This window comes from Chiloscyllium plagiosum, unplaced genomic scaffold (genome assembly GCF_037043375.1).
Source record: "Chiloscyllium plagiosum isolate Xiang-an unplaced genomic scaffold, Cpla_swu_hap1 HiC_scaffold_51, whole genome shotgun sequence".
NCBI classification, from domain to species: domain Eukaryota; kingdom Metazoa; phylum Chordata; class Chondrichthyes; order Orectolobiformes; family Hemiscylliidae; genus Chiloscyllium; species Chiloscyllium plagiosum.
In genome coordinates this window covers 994,447-1,012,188 of record NW_028270189.1, presented here as the reverse complement: position 1 = coordinate 1,012,188, position 17,742 = coordinate 994,447, and the positions used below count along the sequence as shown (strand labels likewise).

The window sequence follows — 17,742 nt, the reverse complement described above, 5'->3', positions numbered from 1 at the left end:
GGGGGGGGGGGGGGGGGAGGTGTACAGTCTCGAAATAAAGAGGTGCTGATCTAAGACTGAGATGAGGAAGGAGGATTTCTCATGGAGTGTTGAGGGGTGACCTTATAGAGGTTTATAAAATCATGAGGGGGACATGGATAGGGTAAATAGACAAGGTCTTTTCCCCCCTGGGGTGGGGGAGCCCAGAACTAGAGGGACGTAGGTTTAAGGTGAGAGGGGGAAAGATATAAGAGACCAGAGGGTGGTGCGTGTATGGAATGAGCTGCCAGAGGATGTGGTGGGGGCTGGTACAATGACAACATTTAAAAGGCATCTGGATGGAGGACGTGGATAGGAAGGGTTTAGAGGGAGATGGGCCAAGTGCTGGCAGGTGGGACTGGATTAGGTTAGGATATCTGGTTGGACCGAAGGGTCTGTTTCCGCGCTGTACATCTGTGATAATATTGCGGCTGTATCGGTGAGGCCACTTTGGGAATACTGATTCTGGTCTCCCAGCTACAGGAAGGATGTTGGGAAAGGGTTTGAGCTACAGGGAGAGGCCGGGGGGCTGTTGCGTCGGAGGCTGAGAGGTGACCTTCGAGGTTTATCAAATCATGGGGGGGGGGGAAACATGGATAGGGTAAATAGACAAGGTCTTTTCCCTCTGGGGTGCGGGAGCCCAGAACTAGAGGGGCGTAGGTTTAAGGTGAGAGGGGAAGGGGACCTGATGGGCATAATTCATACGGCCACCCACCTTCCCTCCACTTTGTCCCCCACCTCCAGTAATGGTCTAACTCTGGTCTGGTTAAACCACCGTTGTTCTGTGGCCTACAGGTGAAAGAGCTGCTCGCAGGTTCTGAATTTAAACCGAACTGTGCCATGGTGGTGTTGGACTTCATCATTAGGCATGGGCTGCTACACGCTGATAACGGTGAGACAGCTAGGGTCCGCTCCCTCGGCGCGGCCACGGTTTCGGTGGGTGAAGGGAGGTTCAAGGGTACAGGAGGCGGCCGTGTGAAACGCGGTGAACTTTGGGCTGACGCCCCCGTTCGAAACAAGAGGCTAAAGCAGTCGGGTGTGTGTTGTTTGCCTTACAGAACGCCATTACCACCAGCTGGTCGAGGGGCTGCACAGGGAGCTGTGAAGGCGACAGTCTGACCCTGACACGCTGTTGGGAATCCAGCCGCGCCCCCTCCCCCCCCCCCCCACATGCTTTGCAATTTTAGATTCTCAAGTCAATCATGAATGTAAGGTGGGGGGGGGGGGGGAAGAGAGAGAGCGAGCGAGCAAGCAAGTGGGGGAACATGGTGCAGCCCTGTTTCTCCCCTCTCTCACCTACCCCTACCCCCCCCCCCCCCCCACTTTAATTTCTCAGATAGCGAACTTCGACAGTAGGGCCTGCCCACAGGAGTAAACTCGCCAACTTTAAGGGCATTTTAAAGTGGATAAACGTGGAATAGTGTAGGATCGATGGGCTTCGGATTGTTGCGCTGAAATCGTCGATGTTCTAACTCCTAACCCTGACCGCACCGTAGGTGGGGGAAGGTTTGCTTCTTGGGCTGATGGGAGAAAGTGAGGACTGCGGATGCTGGAGATCAGAGCTGGAAAAGCACAGCAGGGTCAGGCAGGCACACACATCATTTGCTGCGGCCTCCTACTTGCGGAATGTGTCAGAGAACACCTCTGGGACACCCGCACGTACCAACCAACCCAACCGCCCCGTGGCTGAACACTTTAACTCCCCCCTCCCCTTTATCTCAGCCCGCTTGGCACACCCTCCTCATTCCTGAAGAAGGGCTCATGCCCGAAACGTCGATTCTTGGGCTGATAGTCTTTCATTCCCCCCCCCCCCCTCCTCCAACTCTCAATCCTTCTGTCAGCAGCTGCCCTGTCTCTACCCCAAGTCCCACTGGGACCGCAGGATGAGAGAGCCTCACTCACCTGTGGAGCTGGTCTCCCACCCCCTCCGATACCAGAGACACCGCGCGTCCCTGAACCCTGAGTAACGGCTCCTCCCGGGAGTAGGTTCCATTCTTTTAATTAGTAGAAAAACGTACATGCGGACGCTGAGAAAAATATTTACAATCCTTTCCCTTGCTCCTCTGAAAGGAGACGGGAGGGGGGGAAATAAAACAAAAGGAAAGTTTGATCAGCCAGTCTTCTTGAACGCTGTCGGTTCCCTGCTCGTCAATTCGCACACCTTCACTCGTAGGCGGTCTCTCTCTCTCTCTCCCCGCGGAGTGCTGTGGCAGTCACGTCACTGTCGAGACAGGAAAGGGAGAGCCGTGTTTCTCCAGCAAACTCCCACTGCAGCCCAGGCGACAGTGACCACAATGTCGGCTTCTCCTGGATGTTGGTGCTAATTGGTCACCCCCGACACAGGGCAGCAGCTCGGCTGAGCTCCAACAGCCCCTCCCACCCCTGAGGTAGCTGGGCTCATTAGGAATGCTCGGCTGAGCTCCAACACTCCCTCCCTCCCACCCCCGAGGTAGCTGGGCTCATTAGGAATGCTCGGCTGAGCTCCAACACTCCCTCCCTCCCACCCCCGAGGTAGCTGGGCTCATTAGGAATGCTCGGCTGAGCTCCAACACTCCCTCCCTCCCACCCCCGAGGTAGCTGGGCTCATTAGGAATGCTCGGCTGAGCTCCAACACTCCCTCCCTCCCACCCCCGAGGTAGCTGGGCTCATTAGGAATGCTCGGCTGAGCTCCAACACTCCCTCCCTCCCACCCCCGAGGTAGCTGGGCTCATTAGGAATGCTCGGCTGAGCTCCAACACTCCCTCCCTCCCACCCCCGAGGTAGCTGGGCTCATTAGGAATGCTCGGCTGAGCTCTAACCAAGAGCAGCAGGAGTGTGTACCATCCACAAGACGCACTGCAGCCACTCACTGAGACTCCTCCGACAGCACCTTCCAAACCCACCATTCTCTAACCCCTCTCCCACCAGAAGGTTGAAGGGCAGCAGATGGGGGGGGGGGGGGGGGATGACTCCACCACCTGTGAATAGCCCCCGCACCCTCCCGACTGGGAATAACGTAGGCTGTTCCTTCGGTGTCGGCAGGGTCAGTATCTTAGAACTCCCTCCCTCGAGGGGTGACCTACACCATATGGGTTGGGGGGGGGGGGGGTGGAATCTACAGTGGGTCACCCCCCCCCCCCCCCCCCCACCTTCTCCAGGGGGCAACACCCACATGTCCTGTGAGCAGGACTCTTGTAAACTGGTAAAATACAGGTCCTGGGTCAGCTCCTCGCAGCATTGGCTGTGGGGTCAGACGGAACCTCCAGGTTCAGCCTGTGACAGTCCACTGGCCGTACACAGTCAGCAACCCCCTGCTCCACCATGTGGCAGGAAGCAGAGGCATTCTGTCCCTGGGAGTGGGGTGGAGAAGGGAGCAAACCGCCTGCTGAGGGGAGAAGGGAGGAAACTTACCGACGCAGTGATGACATTCCAATCAAAAATCCCGGGTCTACTGGAAGGAGAGAGAGAGAGAGAGACGAGAGTGAATTTTAACGGTTACAGAGTCAAGCTCGGAAATGACACCGCGAGAGAGAGGGGGGAGGTGACGCGGGTTACCTTGGAGGAGGGGGCCATCCCTGGCTCTTTGCGTCCCAGCCTCGTGCCCTCCTTCCAGCCCATCGCCTGCATCATGCGGTTCCCGATGCCGTGACTCGTACTATCGTACCTAAAGGATGGGTGGGCGGGGGCGGGGGCGGGGGCGGGGGGGGGGGGGGAGGGAAGAGGAGGAAGATCCCAGTGATCAGGTCAGCGATACCCGGTGGCCACTACACGATCCCTCGTTGGGCTGGCCCTGCTGTCCCCTCACGTGAGGGCAACCCCGTAAGCCTTCCAGGGGACACCTCACCCCCGCGCGATAAAACTCTGGGTCACTTACGCTGCTTGTGTCCTTTTCCGTTTGGCTTCGACGGTGTCCGATGTGCCCAGTTTCCCCCGTCTCTCTGTCACTCTGAACTTGAACTGCGGAAAGCAAAACACACCACCATTCACAAAAAAAGTAAAATCCCCAGAGTACTTCCTGACCTCAGCTGGTCTCAGCTGGAGGGGGTTAGGAAGAGACTTACCGGGACGTTGCTGGGAGTGGAGGGGTTGAGTCACAGGACTGTTTTCCCTGGAGCGTCGGAGGCTGAGGAGTGACCTTATAGAGGTTTATAAAATCATGCGGGGGGCATGTATAAGGTGAATGGCAGCAGTTTCTTTCCCCAGGGCGGGGGCACACATTTTTAAGGTGAGAGGGGAAAGGTTTTAAAAAGACATCAAAGGCAATTGTCTTTACACACAGAGTGGCTTGTGTGTGGAATGAAGTGGTGGACATGGGTACAGTTACAATGTTTAAAAGACATTTGGATAAGGACATGAATGGGAAAGGTTTGGAGGGATATGTACCAGGAGCAGGGCAGGTGTGGGACTAGTTTATTTTTGGGATTATGGTCAGCACGGACTGGTTGGACCTAAGAGTCAGTTTCCATGCTGTATGACTGTATCGTTCTCCCACTCCCGTTCGTGTGGAGTTGCCAATTCAGAGAGAACTAGCTGGGATACGGACACTGGAGCATGGAGAGGGTATGAAAGGGACAGACCAGGATCTGGCTGCGATGCCTTCCATGGTCGAGTGCTCAGCGAACAGCCCGGGTGAGTGGACAGCCTCCAGAGCAGCTGGCGAAGCTGGGTCTGAGGAGAGGGCACAAAGACTGGGTGGGACGAGCCAGGTCGTTTCACCCTCAGGTATACGGCCGTATGACCCCCAGGGGCTCAGTGACCAGCTCCATTCTCCAGCCGCCTCATTCCCCCTTTCCTTCTACCACCCACCCCCACCTCTGCTATCATCCTGTCTCTCCCTCCACCCCACATCCTGCCCTGTCCTCCTATTTATTTCCTTCTCATGTGTATAATCTATCCCAGCCTCCCCCCTCCCTCCCAAAGAGACATGTTGATATCGTTCGCCTCGACCACGCCCTGTGGGTCCAACTCTTCCATGTTGTCCCCGCTCTCTGGACGTTTGTGCCCGAATCTAACCGAGGTCCGGTACACATTTCGTCCCCGGATTGGGAAACCCGAGCATCAACCGTAATACTTTTACCGAGCCCCCCCACCCCACACCCCGTGTCACCCACCTCTCTCTCACTCTTCTCCAGAGCTTCCAGTTCGGACTCTGAAAGTTTCGATCGCCTGTGGATTTCCAGGTTTTGCTGAAAGATTGAGGCAGGTTTAATCGCGCCGCGCTCTCACTGCCCACACTCCCAACAGCAAAACAGGCCGGAACACTGATCACAACCAATCGCCCTGTCACCGTACCCGGTCTGTTTGATCGTCCCGGGACACAGGAGCTCAGTGCGAGCGAGAGGGCCAACTGAGACCCTCTTCTGAACTTGGGGGGGGGGGGGGGGGTTGGTTTATCACCTTGTATATATTTTTTTTCTATCACAGGACGTAAGTGTCGCTGGCCTAGCCAGCATGGACTGTCCATCCCCCTAACGGCCCTTCAGAAGGTGGTGGTGAGCTGCCTTTGTGAATTACTGGCAGGGACACCCCGCACTTTACATTAGGGAGGGAGGGAGTTCCCACATTTTGAACCAGCAACACAAAGAAACAGTTGCGAGTATTTGGGGTGGGGGAACTTGCAGGGGGTGGTGCATTCCTCCCCCCCCCCACATCTGCTGCCTCCTTGTCTTCCCCGGGATGGGGTTACGAGGCGGCAGGCATTGGAAGGTTCGCAGGAGCCTTGGCGAGTCGCTGTAGTACGTCTTGTAGACGGTACACATTGGTGTTGGAGCTCAGCCAAGCATTCCTAATGAGCCCAGCTACTGCTGGTGGAGTGAGGGGGTGTTGAAGGTGGGGGGGGGGTTAATGTGTCGAGCTTCTCCAGTGTTGTTGGAGCCGAACTCGTCCAAGCAAGTGAGCAGCATTCCATCGGACTCGGGCACACTGATCCTGGGAAGGTGCTGACAGGGCAGCGATACTCTAGATTCCCGAGCCTCCAGACCATGGGCTTTTCCGTGCACCCCACTCTCAGGTTTCGCAAATCGGTGCCGGGACCGTACAGGTCCATACCCTATCTGTGACATTGAACTGCAGGACAGGAGGGGTTGGCTAGGTGAAGGACAGGCCAGACTATCTATACGTCCAGGCTGCAGGGGCTGGGAAGCGGGTGCAGCAGAGCCAGCGAGCCCAGAGACTAGGGAGAACGACGAGCTGATGCTCTTGGAGTGCGGGCGGGGAGGGCGATGGCGTTACCTTGTGCAGCTCGGAGAGCTGCTGGTGTCGAATGAGCGCCTCCTTGCTGGGGAACTGTCTCCTGCACAGTAGGCAGGCCAGCTTCTGCCAGTCGGTCAGTTTCTCCTCCTGGTCCTCCTCCTGGTCCTCCTCGCTGTCGCTTTCTCCACTGTAGGCCGCCACCAAGCCTCGCAGTGGACTCGCCCTCTGCAGCCGGACACAACAAAAGGACAAAGAGTTACCTCAGCCGGTGTCAGGCAAGATGTGGGCTTCATTAATCGTTTAACATCATTCTGTCGGGTGTTTGGATTTGTGCTAGAGACTGGGGGGCTTTGGAGAAGAGGTTAACGTTTTGGTATTCCTGTAGCCATGGTGATGGCTGCTTTAAATGCAGTCTCAGAGAGCTAGTTCGAACGGTGATACGTCTACATTGGGAGAGTTTTTTTGTAAGCAAACAAGAAAAACATCTCTGCATTAGACTTCCAGTTTAGACGGTCAGGAATTTATTCAGTTTTTCCTTTTGTTCAGGGAAACATGTATAACTTGGCGGGAGGAGGGACAGTTGGGTTTCAGTTTGGGCACTTTTTTGCTTAACTGGATGTTTAAAAACACAGCTGGTCCTGACAAAAGGAAAAGGTTTCAAACAGTTAAGAAACAGATTATGACAAAGTATGGAACTTAGTTAAAACGAACCAGAACAGACGTGTTTAGTTAAAAACTGGAAGGGGTTATTTGAAGTGGAGAAAATCTGAGCTCCGTTTTATGAAGAGGCTCTCAGATTTTTAAAGCCAAAAACTGAAACCACATCCAAGTCAAACATTGTGTGCGATTTAGAAAGGAATTCTCTCTCTGATATCTCAGTATTGTACCACTGTCAGGGTCATGTCTTACTGTGTGTTTCAAAATCCTCAAACATCTGGTATTTATAAATGGCTTAGATTATTCCATTTAATCCTCATTTACTTTATGCAATAAATTGGATTTGTCGTTAAAATCTCGTCTGCAGCATGTGTTTATGTTTTGGTGGAAGACCCGTGAGGGAGGCAGGGGCGAGGGAGGGGAGGGCGGGCGAGGAATAAAGGCCGAGGTGGCCGTACATTCTCTGTCCCGATAGTAGGAAGAGTATGTGGTTGAAGTTTTGCATCCTGCAGCAAATCAAGCCAGACACATCAGCCTGTCCTTCCCTTCACCGCTGCAGGTCGTTCACAGGATGGGGAGCTCGGGGAAGGGGCCGTGAGGAGGGGAATCCCGGAGACGATTTAAGGGGAACCTGCCGAAGGTGGGTGCGCGCGGGTTTATCCCCTGGGTGCGTACCGCTCGATTATCCTCATCTTTCACCTTGTCTGTGGTGCGTTTCAGGTGCTCCATCATGACGTGTTGTCTCTCTGCCAGCGTGCTCTGAAAGGAACAAGATTTTTAGTCAATCAGGAGGGTTCGGGGTCCTCAAGGAGGTGACACTGCGGGCAGGTCCCAGGCTTCACCCACCCCACCTCGGCCGGTGGGGAGCGAGTCACTGACGGCACCTCACCACAGTGTTTCAGCCCCGAAGTTAAAGCCCCCACTCGCCATTGTCCAAGTAAGAAGGGTTGGGGAGGGAGGGGGATAATAATCCCATGGTAAAAGTTAGTGGCTGTGACAGTGGCGAGGGGCTTAGGGGTGTAAGGGGAGGTGTCAGGCAGTGGGTTCAGAGTGTATGGGGAGGGGATTATCTTCCAGGGGTTAGGGGCGTACTGGGGAGGGTGGGTGGTGTGGACATAGACAGGGGTTAGGGGTGTTCGGGAGGGGAGCACTGGATATCTTCCAGGGGTTAGGAGTCTATGGGGGTGGGGGGAGAAAGGGTGTCATACAGGGGTCTGGGCTGTACGGGCGTTATGGTTGCACAGGGACAAGATGTCAGTTTGGATTAGGGGTGTACGGGAGGAGGTGTGCATGTGGGTTTCAGGGTGTATGGGGTTCAGTTGGAGAAGGGGATTCAGGGTATACGGGAGGTGCTGTTGCAGGGACGCAAACGGCTGAGCGAGCTTCCCCTTCTCGATCAGGACCTGTGTGGGTGAGCGGGGTACAAAGGTGTCCCCTGCCTCCCTCCTTCACTGTACCTTCTTCTCCAGCATGGCATAGCCAGCATCAGCTGAGGCAGACTCTCGGCGATCGTCGTCCCGCAGGTAGCTGAGTGGCTGGAAGCTGTTCTTGAAGTTTTCCTTCTGTTTGTTCATACTCTTGGCCCACCGCTCCATGTCCTTGGCGATCTGGAACAGCGGAGATACCCGCTCAGAATCAATCTGCCCTGCCCTCAGACAACAGTGCCCGACTCTGCACAGGGGCAGGGGGTCAGATTACAGCTCACTGCCATCCCCACCACAAACAGTTTAAATCCAACCCAAGGCTGCTTGCTCAGCTAGGCTACACCCTCCCAACGTAACTCCATACACCCAGCTCAATTTAATAGGTGATGGGATGTTGGAACAGGTAGAAATCACAGCCCCCCTCCCCCAGCCTGTTACACAGGAACAGGAGGCCATTCAGCCCCTCCTCCTCCAGCCTGTTACACAGGAACAGGAGGCCATTCAGCCCCTCCTCCTCCAGCCTGTTACACAGGAACAGGAGGCCATTCAGCCCCACTCCTCCTCCAGCCCATTACACAGAAACAGGAGGACATTCAACTCCCCCCTCCTTGTGTCAGGTCTCAGATCAGGCTGACATTGACCTGTTTAGTCTCCGCTGCCCGCCATCAGAGCTCCCCCAATATGAGTTCTGAAATGTCCATTTGATGCTCCAGCCCCACAGCCTTGACAACATTTTTAGTGGACGTCTGGGAGAGGGGGGGGGGGGGGGGGGGGGGCGGAGAGAGAGAAAGACAGAGAGGGAGACAGAGCAAGGGCGAGAGTGAGGGCAAGCAAGGGTGGGAGAGAGGTGGAGTGGGGGAGACAGGGAGGGACAGAGGGAGGGAGAAACAGCAAGTGAGTGAGGGAGAGCAAGAGAGTGATTTCCAGGTCCCCTTTTCCCTGTGCGTGAGGAAACGCCTCCAGGTCTCACATCCCCAATATGAAGTTTCTGTGCCACTCTTGCACTCTCCATGGTCATTTAGGGAGGTCGAGAGCAGGCTCTGTTCTTGAAATCATTCGGCCTCACTCTGGCCTCACACCAGATGGAACAATTTCTCTCCAGCAGCCCCTTTTAACTGGCCGGATCGGATCACCCCTCGCTGCAGCTTCGCCGGTGTCAATGTTCCAGGGGAAGTGAACGACGGCAGAGGACAACGTGAAGGGTGGTTTGCCGATGTTGCCCGCCACCAAACCGCCTGCGTCTCCCCGAATGACTGGCCACAGCACGAGGCAAGAAAGCATGGGGGGGGGGGGGGGGGGGGGGGGGGTGTTAGACACATATGACGCGCGTCGGTACTCACATCCCCTCGCACTCCCAAACAAAACTCTGTCCCCAGGAGGAACTGAACCAAACGGGTGGGCAGTCAGGGACATGCAGATCCTGATTTCATGGAGTTATACACGGGGGGGGGGGGGGGGGGGGGCCATTAGAGCAGCTGCCACCCCTGTGTCTCTCTCTCTCTCTCTCTCTCTCCTCCTCCACCCCCCACGCCAGGGTTAAAAGGATAGAGGTGAGAAAGGTGAACAAGGAGCCAGGATGTCCCTCTCCCCTGCTCTACCATTTGCTATCATCATGGCTGATCTAACGACTTCATGTTGCCACCCACTCCCAGTAACGTTTCATTCCCTAACCTCCCCACCCCATCGCCAATTTATCTCACTTGGCAAGAATCAAACCAACTCCTCCTTAATGGATGTGCTAAATTGTCCCCGTAGTGCCCAGGGATGTACAGGTTAGGGTGGATTGGCCGTGCTAAATTGTCCCCGTAGTGCCCAGGGATGTACAGGTAAGGGTGGATTGGCCGTGCTAAATTGTCCCCGTAGTGCCCAGGGATGTGCAGGTTAGGGTGGATTGGCCGTGCTAAATTGTCCCCGTAGTGCCCAGGGATGTACAGGTTAGGGTGGATTGGCCTTGCTAAATTGTCCACGTAGTGCCCAGGGATGTACAGGTAAGGGTGAATTGGCCGTGCTAAATTGTCCCCGTAGTGCCCAGGGATGTGCAGGTTAGGGTGGATTGGCCGTGCTAAATTGTCCCGTAGTGCCCAGGGATGTACAGGTTAGGGTGGATTGGCCGTGCTAAATTGTCCCGTAGTGCCCAGGGATGTGCAGGTTAGGGTGGATTGACCGTGCTAAATTGTCCCCGTAGTGCCCAGGGATGTGCAGGTTAGGGTGGATTGGCCACGCTAAATTGTCCCCGTAGTGCCCAGGGATGTGCAGGTTAGGGTGGATTGGCCGTGCTAAATTGTCCCGTAGTGCCCTCCCCGCATCCCTTCAGGATCTCACCTGTTTCACCAACGGTAGGGCATGTACAGTGTGGTAATGTCACTCCGAAGCCCAGGTTACTGCACACTGTGTCTGTGTGTGTGTGTGGGGTGGGATAGGGGTTCGGACTGTACCAGGGCAGGTGGTGTTATCGGATGTGAATGCTGATGATGAACGAGCTCCCACCCCCTGGTGATTGTGTGACGCGGACAACCCTTTGTCTCCCTCCCCTCTCTGTCGCTGATGGCTGTCCTCACCTGCTGGGCAGTCTTGTTCTTGGGTTTCTCCTTCTTCTCCTTGCCCTCCTTGGAGGCCAGGTCCTTGGCTGCGTCTCCACTCTGGTCAGGGGCTGGGAGGTAAGTCTGCTTGTCGCTGTCCCAGTACAGGTACTGCTGCGTCTGTGCATTATAGTAGTACTACACATGAAAATATATACACAAAGAGAGAGAGAGCGCCATTAACCCGGGAGCCTTACACTTGCTAGGGTCACAATCACGCTCTGAAGGTACCAGGGAGGGAGTGAACCAGGAGCACCTTGCTTCAGGGGAGGGAGAGGGTGACAAGGGACGGGATGGAGGGGTTTTGCGCATGTGTGTGAGAGACAGAACCAGAGAGAGAGAGCGCGCACAAGAGAGAACGAGAGAGAGAGAGAGAGACTCTGAAGAGTGCGTGTGACAGCGTGCGCATAACAGTGTTAGAGAGAGACGGGGAGGTAAGAGAAATACTGACAGTGTGTGAGAGACAGTGCATGTGAGAGTGTTAGAGGTGGGGGGAAGAAAAAGACAGTGTGTGAGAGAGTGTGAGAGTGTCTTAGAGACAGGGAAAGAGAGAGACAGACAGTGTGTGAGAGAGTCTTAGAGAGAGACGGGGGTGGGTGGGTGGGTGGGTGGGGGGGAAAGAGAGACAGACAGACAGACAGAGAGACAGTGCGTGTGAGAGCGAGCGAAAGAGCGAGAGCCAGACAGAGAGTGTGAGCTCAACATTAACGCTAATGACCATATTGATAAAACTGAAAGTACGGGATGCTGTATTAACTGCTCTCTCTCCACCTGTCCTGCCACCTTCAATGAATCATGCAAATATTGCCCTGGGTCACCCTAATCCTGCACACCTCACCTTAGAATACGACCTTGTAACTTACACTGTGTCTCTGTGCCCATCTGACTGCTGAAACATTTAAGGCTATGGGGAAATCTGCAATAAGGGCTGGACAATCCAGTGATGCTCACGTTCAACAATCGTATTTTTAAAAAATGGAAGAGAACAAGGCGAGAATAATTAGGGACTTGTTTTTGCTTAGTGTGACCTGGATGGGCTGAAGGGTCTGGTTTCTGTGCTGGAGACCACCAGGACTCTAAATGAATGGCTCCACACTGGGCTGCACTGATACCCAATCCCCCCACTCCCCTGTCCAATCGGTCTATAGCCCCGCGCTGGTTTTGTATTCTGTAACTTTGAGCCTGGAGATTGAAGAGGTGGGGGGGGAGACAAGTGACAAAGGAAGGTGGGTGGGATGGTGCCAGAAAGATTTGAGGATGGAGCTGGGTTGGGTGGGTGGGGTGTGGCTCCAGGTTTGACTGACCATCCCCACCAGTGTCGCAGTCACGTCCCCACCCCTCGCAACGCCCAAACCTCCCCCCCACCCCCCTCACCAAAATGGGCCCGAGTTCGCGGGCTGGCTTTACCTGAGAGTTGGGATCGTAGTAGAGTCCAGTCTGAGGGTCGTAGTAATATCCTGACATCTCATCGTACTGATAGGTGGAGACGTCAGGGACAGCTGTGGAGAGGACAGAGAGCAGGGTCAGGGCACCGCTGGCTTTGGCCTTGTGTTTCTGCATGACCCAGATCCTGGGTGGTGCCAGATAGAGGCAGAGGGAGAGACAGCGAGAGAGAGGGGTTGAGGGGGGGACGGAGGGGGAGAGACAGAGCAAGACAGACAGAGAGGCAGCGCGGGAGAGAAGGGAGCGCGGGAGGGAGAGAGAGAGAGAGATGGAGCACGTGCGAGGGAGAGGGAAGGGGAGACATAACGAGAACAAGAGTCCTCATGTTCTCTCACTCCACTTGACCACAGCCAGCCTTACGCCTTGGTGATCACAGATGGGCAGAGACATGGCTCAGCAAACCTGGACATACACCATGACCACCCGGCCAAGAGACTGGTTCAACATTACGATTTTGACTCCAGCTGGTGATCATGGGGAAGGGTCCGTTACTCACTACATCCCCCCCCCCCCCCCTCTCCAACCACAACACCAGCTAGCCCGGGCTGCCCTCCTGCAATCCCCCCATCTCCCATCAGGCCAAAGGGCTGTACTCACGGTACTGGGTGTAGTCCTGTGTACTGGAGCTGGAGCCCGCAGGCGGCTGAGTACTGGTGCTGACTGCCGGAGCCTGGCCAATGTTGAGCTGGGGTTCGGCCACAATCTCCACCTTCTGGGTCGTTGGAGGTCGTGAGATCTGCGGAAGCTCAAAGATTATAAACAAGGTCAGCTGAGAGGGTTGGGGAGGGAATACTCAGAACAGCAGCCCACGCGCTGATGCCCACTGGGGTAAGGGAGCCAAGTAAGGAGGATTGGATTTAACATCTTCAAGATGCGATCAATGGCGAGGGTCCCCCTCAGCGCTGACCCTCCCACAGCCCCCACTCCCTCAGCGCTGACCCTCCCACAGCACCCGCTCCCTCAGCGCTGACCCTCCCACAGCCCCCGCTCCCTCAGCGCTGACTCTCCCACAGCCCCCGCTCCCTCAGCGCTGACCCTCCCACAGCCCCCACTCCCTCAGCACCGACCCTCCCACAGCGCCCCCTCCCTCAGCACTGACCATCTCAGCCATCTGTGGTTTATACCACATGAGTGGGGCATGTGAGCTTACCTGTGTTGTGCGGCTGCTGTCTGAAGGACTGCTGGATGACTTCTGGTACAGCTGCGGAGCTGCCTGGGTTTGAACTGATTGCGGGAACGACTGTGGACTTGGGAGGGGATCGACTCCAGGAATACCCGGCTCAGATGAAGTTTCTGTTGCTGCAAAAATCAAAATGAACTCAACCCCAACAAACACTAACAGGACAGGTACAGCACGGGGTCAGATACAGAGTAAAGCTCCCTCTACACTGCCCCTGTCAAACGATCCCAGGGACAGGGACAGCATGGGTTAGATACAGAGTAAAGCTCCCTCTACACTGTTTCCCCATCAAACAATCCCAGGACAGGGACAGCACGGGGTTAGATACAGCGTAAAGCTTCCTCTATACTGTGCCCCCCCATCAAATGCTCCCAGTGGTAGAGACAGCATGGGCTGAGATACAGAGTAAAACTGCCTCTACACTGACCCATCGGACAGGCACAGCATGGGGTCAGATAGAGTAAAGCTCTCTCTACACTGTACCCCCCATCAAACACTCCCAGAGAGTAAAGTTCGCTTTATACTGCTCCCCCATCAAACGCTCCCAGGACAGGGACAGGGACAGCACGGCGTTAGATAGAGTAAAGCTCTCTCTACACTGTCCCCCCATCAAACACTCTCAGGGACAGGGACAGCACGGGGTTAGATATAGAGTAAAGTTCCCTCTACACTGTTCCCATCTCACACTCCCAGGATAGGCCCAGTATCAATTATGATCCAATGAAAGTGAAGGAATATCAAAACATTTCCATGTCAGGACGGTCTGTGACCTGGAAGTGAACCCAGGAATGCTCGGCGTCTGATTAGGTCTATGCTTGCTCGGTCATCACAGTGCAGTTGCAAGCGGTAATGTGTGATTAAACGGTACTTTGGGAGGAGGGGGGTGGCTACAGTTAGAGGGGTGACTGCCACTGACCTGTCGTGGGCGGTGCCTCGTAAGTGGAGGGTGGCATCGAGCGCCCGGTGTTCTTCTGCTGCTGGTCGGAGCCCCGCTGGTAATCCTGGGAATACTGGTTACAGCCCTGCCCGGCACAGAAACAATGTGTTAGCATCAGGGGCTGAGGTGAGGAAAGAGGTTCCAAGAATCCTCAAGCTGACACATTCCAGGCTTTGAATTCCCAGAGTCTGCCGGGACAGAGCACAACTGACCTGGGAGTACTGTTGCTGGTAGCCATCGTCATGGTGGTAGTATGAGTAGTCCCCTTGTTGGCCGTCCTGATTCATCCACGCGCTCTGGTTATCGGAATCAGAACTCTGCAGAGGGCAGGAGGCAAAGGTCAGAGGGCAATAGCCTGCACAATCCACACTCCCTTCTGGTGGCATGGCCTCACGCTACCATCACTGATCTGTTAACGCAGAGGTCCAGATAACATCATGCGGACCCAGGTCAAAAACCCGCCGTGGTTGATGGCGGAATTTAAACTCAGTTTTAAAAACTAAAATTGGAATTAAGAGTCTAATGATGGCCGTGAAACCGTTGCTGATTGTTGGGAAATCCCCCCCAACTGGTTCACTAATGTTCCTTAAGGAAGGAAATCTGCCGTCCTTACCCAGTCTGGAGTGCACGTGACTTGAGCAATTAGGGATGGGCAATAAATGCTGGCCTGGCCAGGCCAGATATGTCCACACAATTTAATTAAAAAACACAACTGTACTGATTCAACAGAGGAACCTCAGTGCAAGCCCTCTCCTGTACAAGGGCACTCGGAGCGAGAAGGGATGGGTGGAGGGAGACAAACCATCAGGACCAGCAATCATGGAATCACATGCTGCTCCTCGGACACAGGAAACCTAGGCCGATTCACACCGAGTCGCTGGGGAATCCAAGGTCTCTCACGGCCCTGGCTCAGGGATCGAGAGGGTTGGCATACGAGAACTTGAGTAGACCGCCACTATACGGATTGGAATTTAGGAGAATGTGGGGGGGGGGGGGTTCTCAGAGAAACATATCTGTCCCCTTCATTATTTTATTAGACAGAAGCAGGGAGGTTGCTTCCATTGCTGGGTGAAACTAGAATTGGTGGGTGGGGCATAGCCTCGAAATAAGTGGGGGGGGGGGGGGGGGGGGGGGGGGGAACAGATTTAGGCCTCAGTTGAGGAAGAATGCCTTCGCATTGGGAATCTGTAGAATTCCCGGCCCAGTGAAGCAGTTGAGGCCACCCCGTTGAATGTGCTGAAGGCAAGGTCAAGGCCTAAAATAGTTGCAACAGTAAGGGAATTAAGGGTTAGAACATAGGACAACACAGCGCAGAATAAGCCCTTCGGCTGTTGCGACGACCTGTGAACTATTCTCAGCTCGTCCCCCTACGCTATCCCATCGTCATCCATGTGCTTATCTAAGGATTGTTTAAATCTCCCTCATGTGGCTGGGTTATGGTGAGCAGGTGGAAACTTGGAGCTGAGACCGCAGTTAAGGTCAGCCACGATCTCAGGGAAGGGCAGAGCAGGCTCAACGCGCCAGCTGCCCGACTCCTGACGACCTTGTGTCTAAGATGGCCGACTAACACCATATCCCAAGAGTACCACCTGACCTCACGTACCGCGTTGCAACAGACAGAATGAATTTTTAGCTCAGATGAAAAATCTCGGATACGAATTGCTTTCTTCCTGAGTCGTGGTCAGTCGGGCAAATTCGTCATTTTGACAGAATCGCTGGGTCTGTCAGCAATGGTTTTGAGGCGGGGGCATGCGGGAGGGACACTTATCACCTTCCCAAGGAAGTATCTTCCAGCAGTTTCCACCTTGATCTGAAACCCCAGGGAGCACAGGCCTGTACCACTCGCACTCTCTTACAGCAGACGTTTACCGTGTCCCTGGGTGCAAGCTGGAAGGTCATAGACTCAGAGATGTACAGCACGGAAACAGACCCTTCGGTCCAACCTGTCCGTGCTGACCCAGATATCCTAACCTAATCTCGTCCCATTTGCCAGCACTTGGCCCATCTCCCTCTAAACCCTTCCTGTCCATGTCCCCGATCCAGATGCCTTTTAAATTGTGTCATTGACCAGCCCCCACCACTTCCTCTGGCAGCTCATTCCAAACATGCACCACCCTCTGGGTGAAAAGGTTGCCCCGTAGGTCCCTTTTAATTCTTTCCCCTCTCACCTTAAACCTCTGCCCCTGGGGGAAAGGACGTTGTCTATTTACCCAATCCATGTTCCCTCAAGATTTATAAACCTCTGTAAGTTCAACCCTCAGCCTCTGACGCTCCAGGGGAAACAGCGCCCGGCCTATTCAACCTCGCCCTCTCAGCCACACTTCAGGCCTTAGATTCCCCACTGTCCTGTCCCGTCTCCTCTCTCTCTCTCACTCACTCACCTGGTTGACTGCCCACTGCGCGGCGGCGATCGCTGTGCTGGCCACGGATGCAGCACTTGCCCGAGTGCCGTCGGTCAGCACCACGTCCCTGGAACAGGAGATGGGGGGGGGGGGGGGGGGTGGGGGGAAGAAGGGTGTTGGCAAAAAGAGAATTTCAAAGTGAGGAAACTCTCCACTGACAAGTACCCCTGGCATCTCTGCCCCGGATGAGTTCAAGTGAAGCAGGGTAACTTCTAATTGGCGATCTTAACTTTTCCCTCGGTTTTCTGTGAAGCCCCTGAGTGTAGAACTCATCCGGACCGCAATGACTCTGCACATGCCGACTGAAACGTGCCTCCAGTGGAGTCTCTACCTCACACACCCGCACTTGTGACCTGAGACCATGGGGAGGCCCATGCTGCCCAAGGGTCAGCGTCAGGGCAGCAGTTGACACTACATAGCAGGAGAGTCAGCCCTTACACTAAAACCTGCTCGGTTCTCCCAGGGTGGAGTTAAATGCTCAACAGCTCCTGAACAAGAGCAAGTGAGTCTAACCATTACCAGCTGAGAGCCCTGAGGCAGCGGAAGAATTCACCGGAACATATTTTGGTCACTCTGAAACACGACCCCTGCCTGGGTGGAAATCGTACCTCTTGGTGCCTTTTGCGAACTCGACGTTAATGGTCTTGCCGTCGATGTTGAGAGGAGGCTGCAGTGACTGCAGGATCTGAAGCAGTTGGGAGGCTTCCTTCAAATCAGACAAAAAGAAAATCTCTCTCTGATTACAGCAACAAACAAGGTCAGCCCTGCCAGAGAAACACCTCTTCAATCTCCAGGCTCAAAGTTACAGAATACAAAACCAGCTCGGGTGATGATGGACTGTGGGCAACCATTCCACAGCACAGAGAGGGCTCCAATCTGTGTCGAACCCCGGGCTGTCCCTGCCCTTGGGAGGGTTTGATGGGGGGGGGGG

The 17,742-nt window shown here is 54.9% G+C and overlaps 2 protein-coding genes across 2 annotated transcripts in view; one reads left to right on the top strand and one right to left on the bottom strand.

Moving 5' to 3' along the window:
- The window catches only part of tpk2 (thiamin pyrophosphokinase 2), a 28,006-nt gene extending 25,880 nt beyond the window's left edge, over nt 1–2,126 (top strand). The window contains exons 7-8 of the mRNA XM_087985248.1: nt 814–910; nt 1,077–2,126. Coding sequence (XP_087841374.1) covers nt 814–910; nt 1,077–1,123 — 144 coding nt within the window. The 3' untranslated portion in view covers nt 1,124–2,126. The remainder of the gene's footprint in view (nt 1–813; nt 911–1,076) is intronic.
- Nucleotides 2,002–17,742, bottom strand: part of LOC122547479 (RNA-binding protein 10-like) — a 46,355-nt gene continuing 30,614 nt past the window's right edge. The window contains exons 9-24 of the mRNA XM_087985229.1: nt 17,420–17,517; nt 16,791–16,878; nt 14,622–14,726; nt 14,389–14,494; nt 13,443–13,591; nt 12,890–13,028; nt 12,257–12,348; nt 10,829–10,987; nt 8,304–8,453; nt 7,522–7,605; nt 6,229–6,414; nt 5,109–5,183; nt 3,872–3,954; nt 3,553–3,661; nt 3,409–3,445; nt 2,002–2,239 (exon numbers count right to left, since the gene is read on the bottom strand). Of these exons, the coding sequence (XP_087841355.1) occupies nt 3,431–3,445; nt 3,553–3,661; nt 3,872–3,954; nt 5,109–5,183; nt 6,229–6,414; nt 7,522–7,605; nt 8,304–8,453; nt 10,829–10,987; nt 12,257–12,348; nt 12,890–13,028; nt 13,443–13,591; nt 14,389–14,494; nt 14,622–14,726; nt 16,791–16,878; nt 17,420–17,517 (1,638 nt within the window). The 3' untranslated portion in view covers nt 2,002–2,239; nt 3,409–3,430. The remainder of the gene's footprint in view (nt 2,240–3,408; nt 3,446–3,552; nt 3,662–3,871; nt 3,955–5,108; nt 5,184–6,228; nt 6,415–7,521; nt 7,606–8,303; nt 8,454–10,828; nt 10,988–12,256; nt 12,349–12,889; nt 13,029–13,442; nt 13,592–14,388; nt 14,495–14,621; nt 14,727–16,790; nt 16,879–17,419; nt 17,518–17,742) is intronic.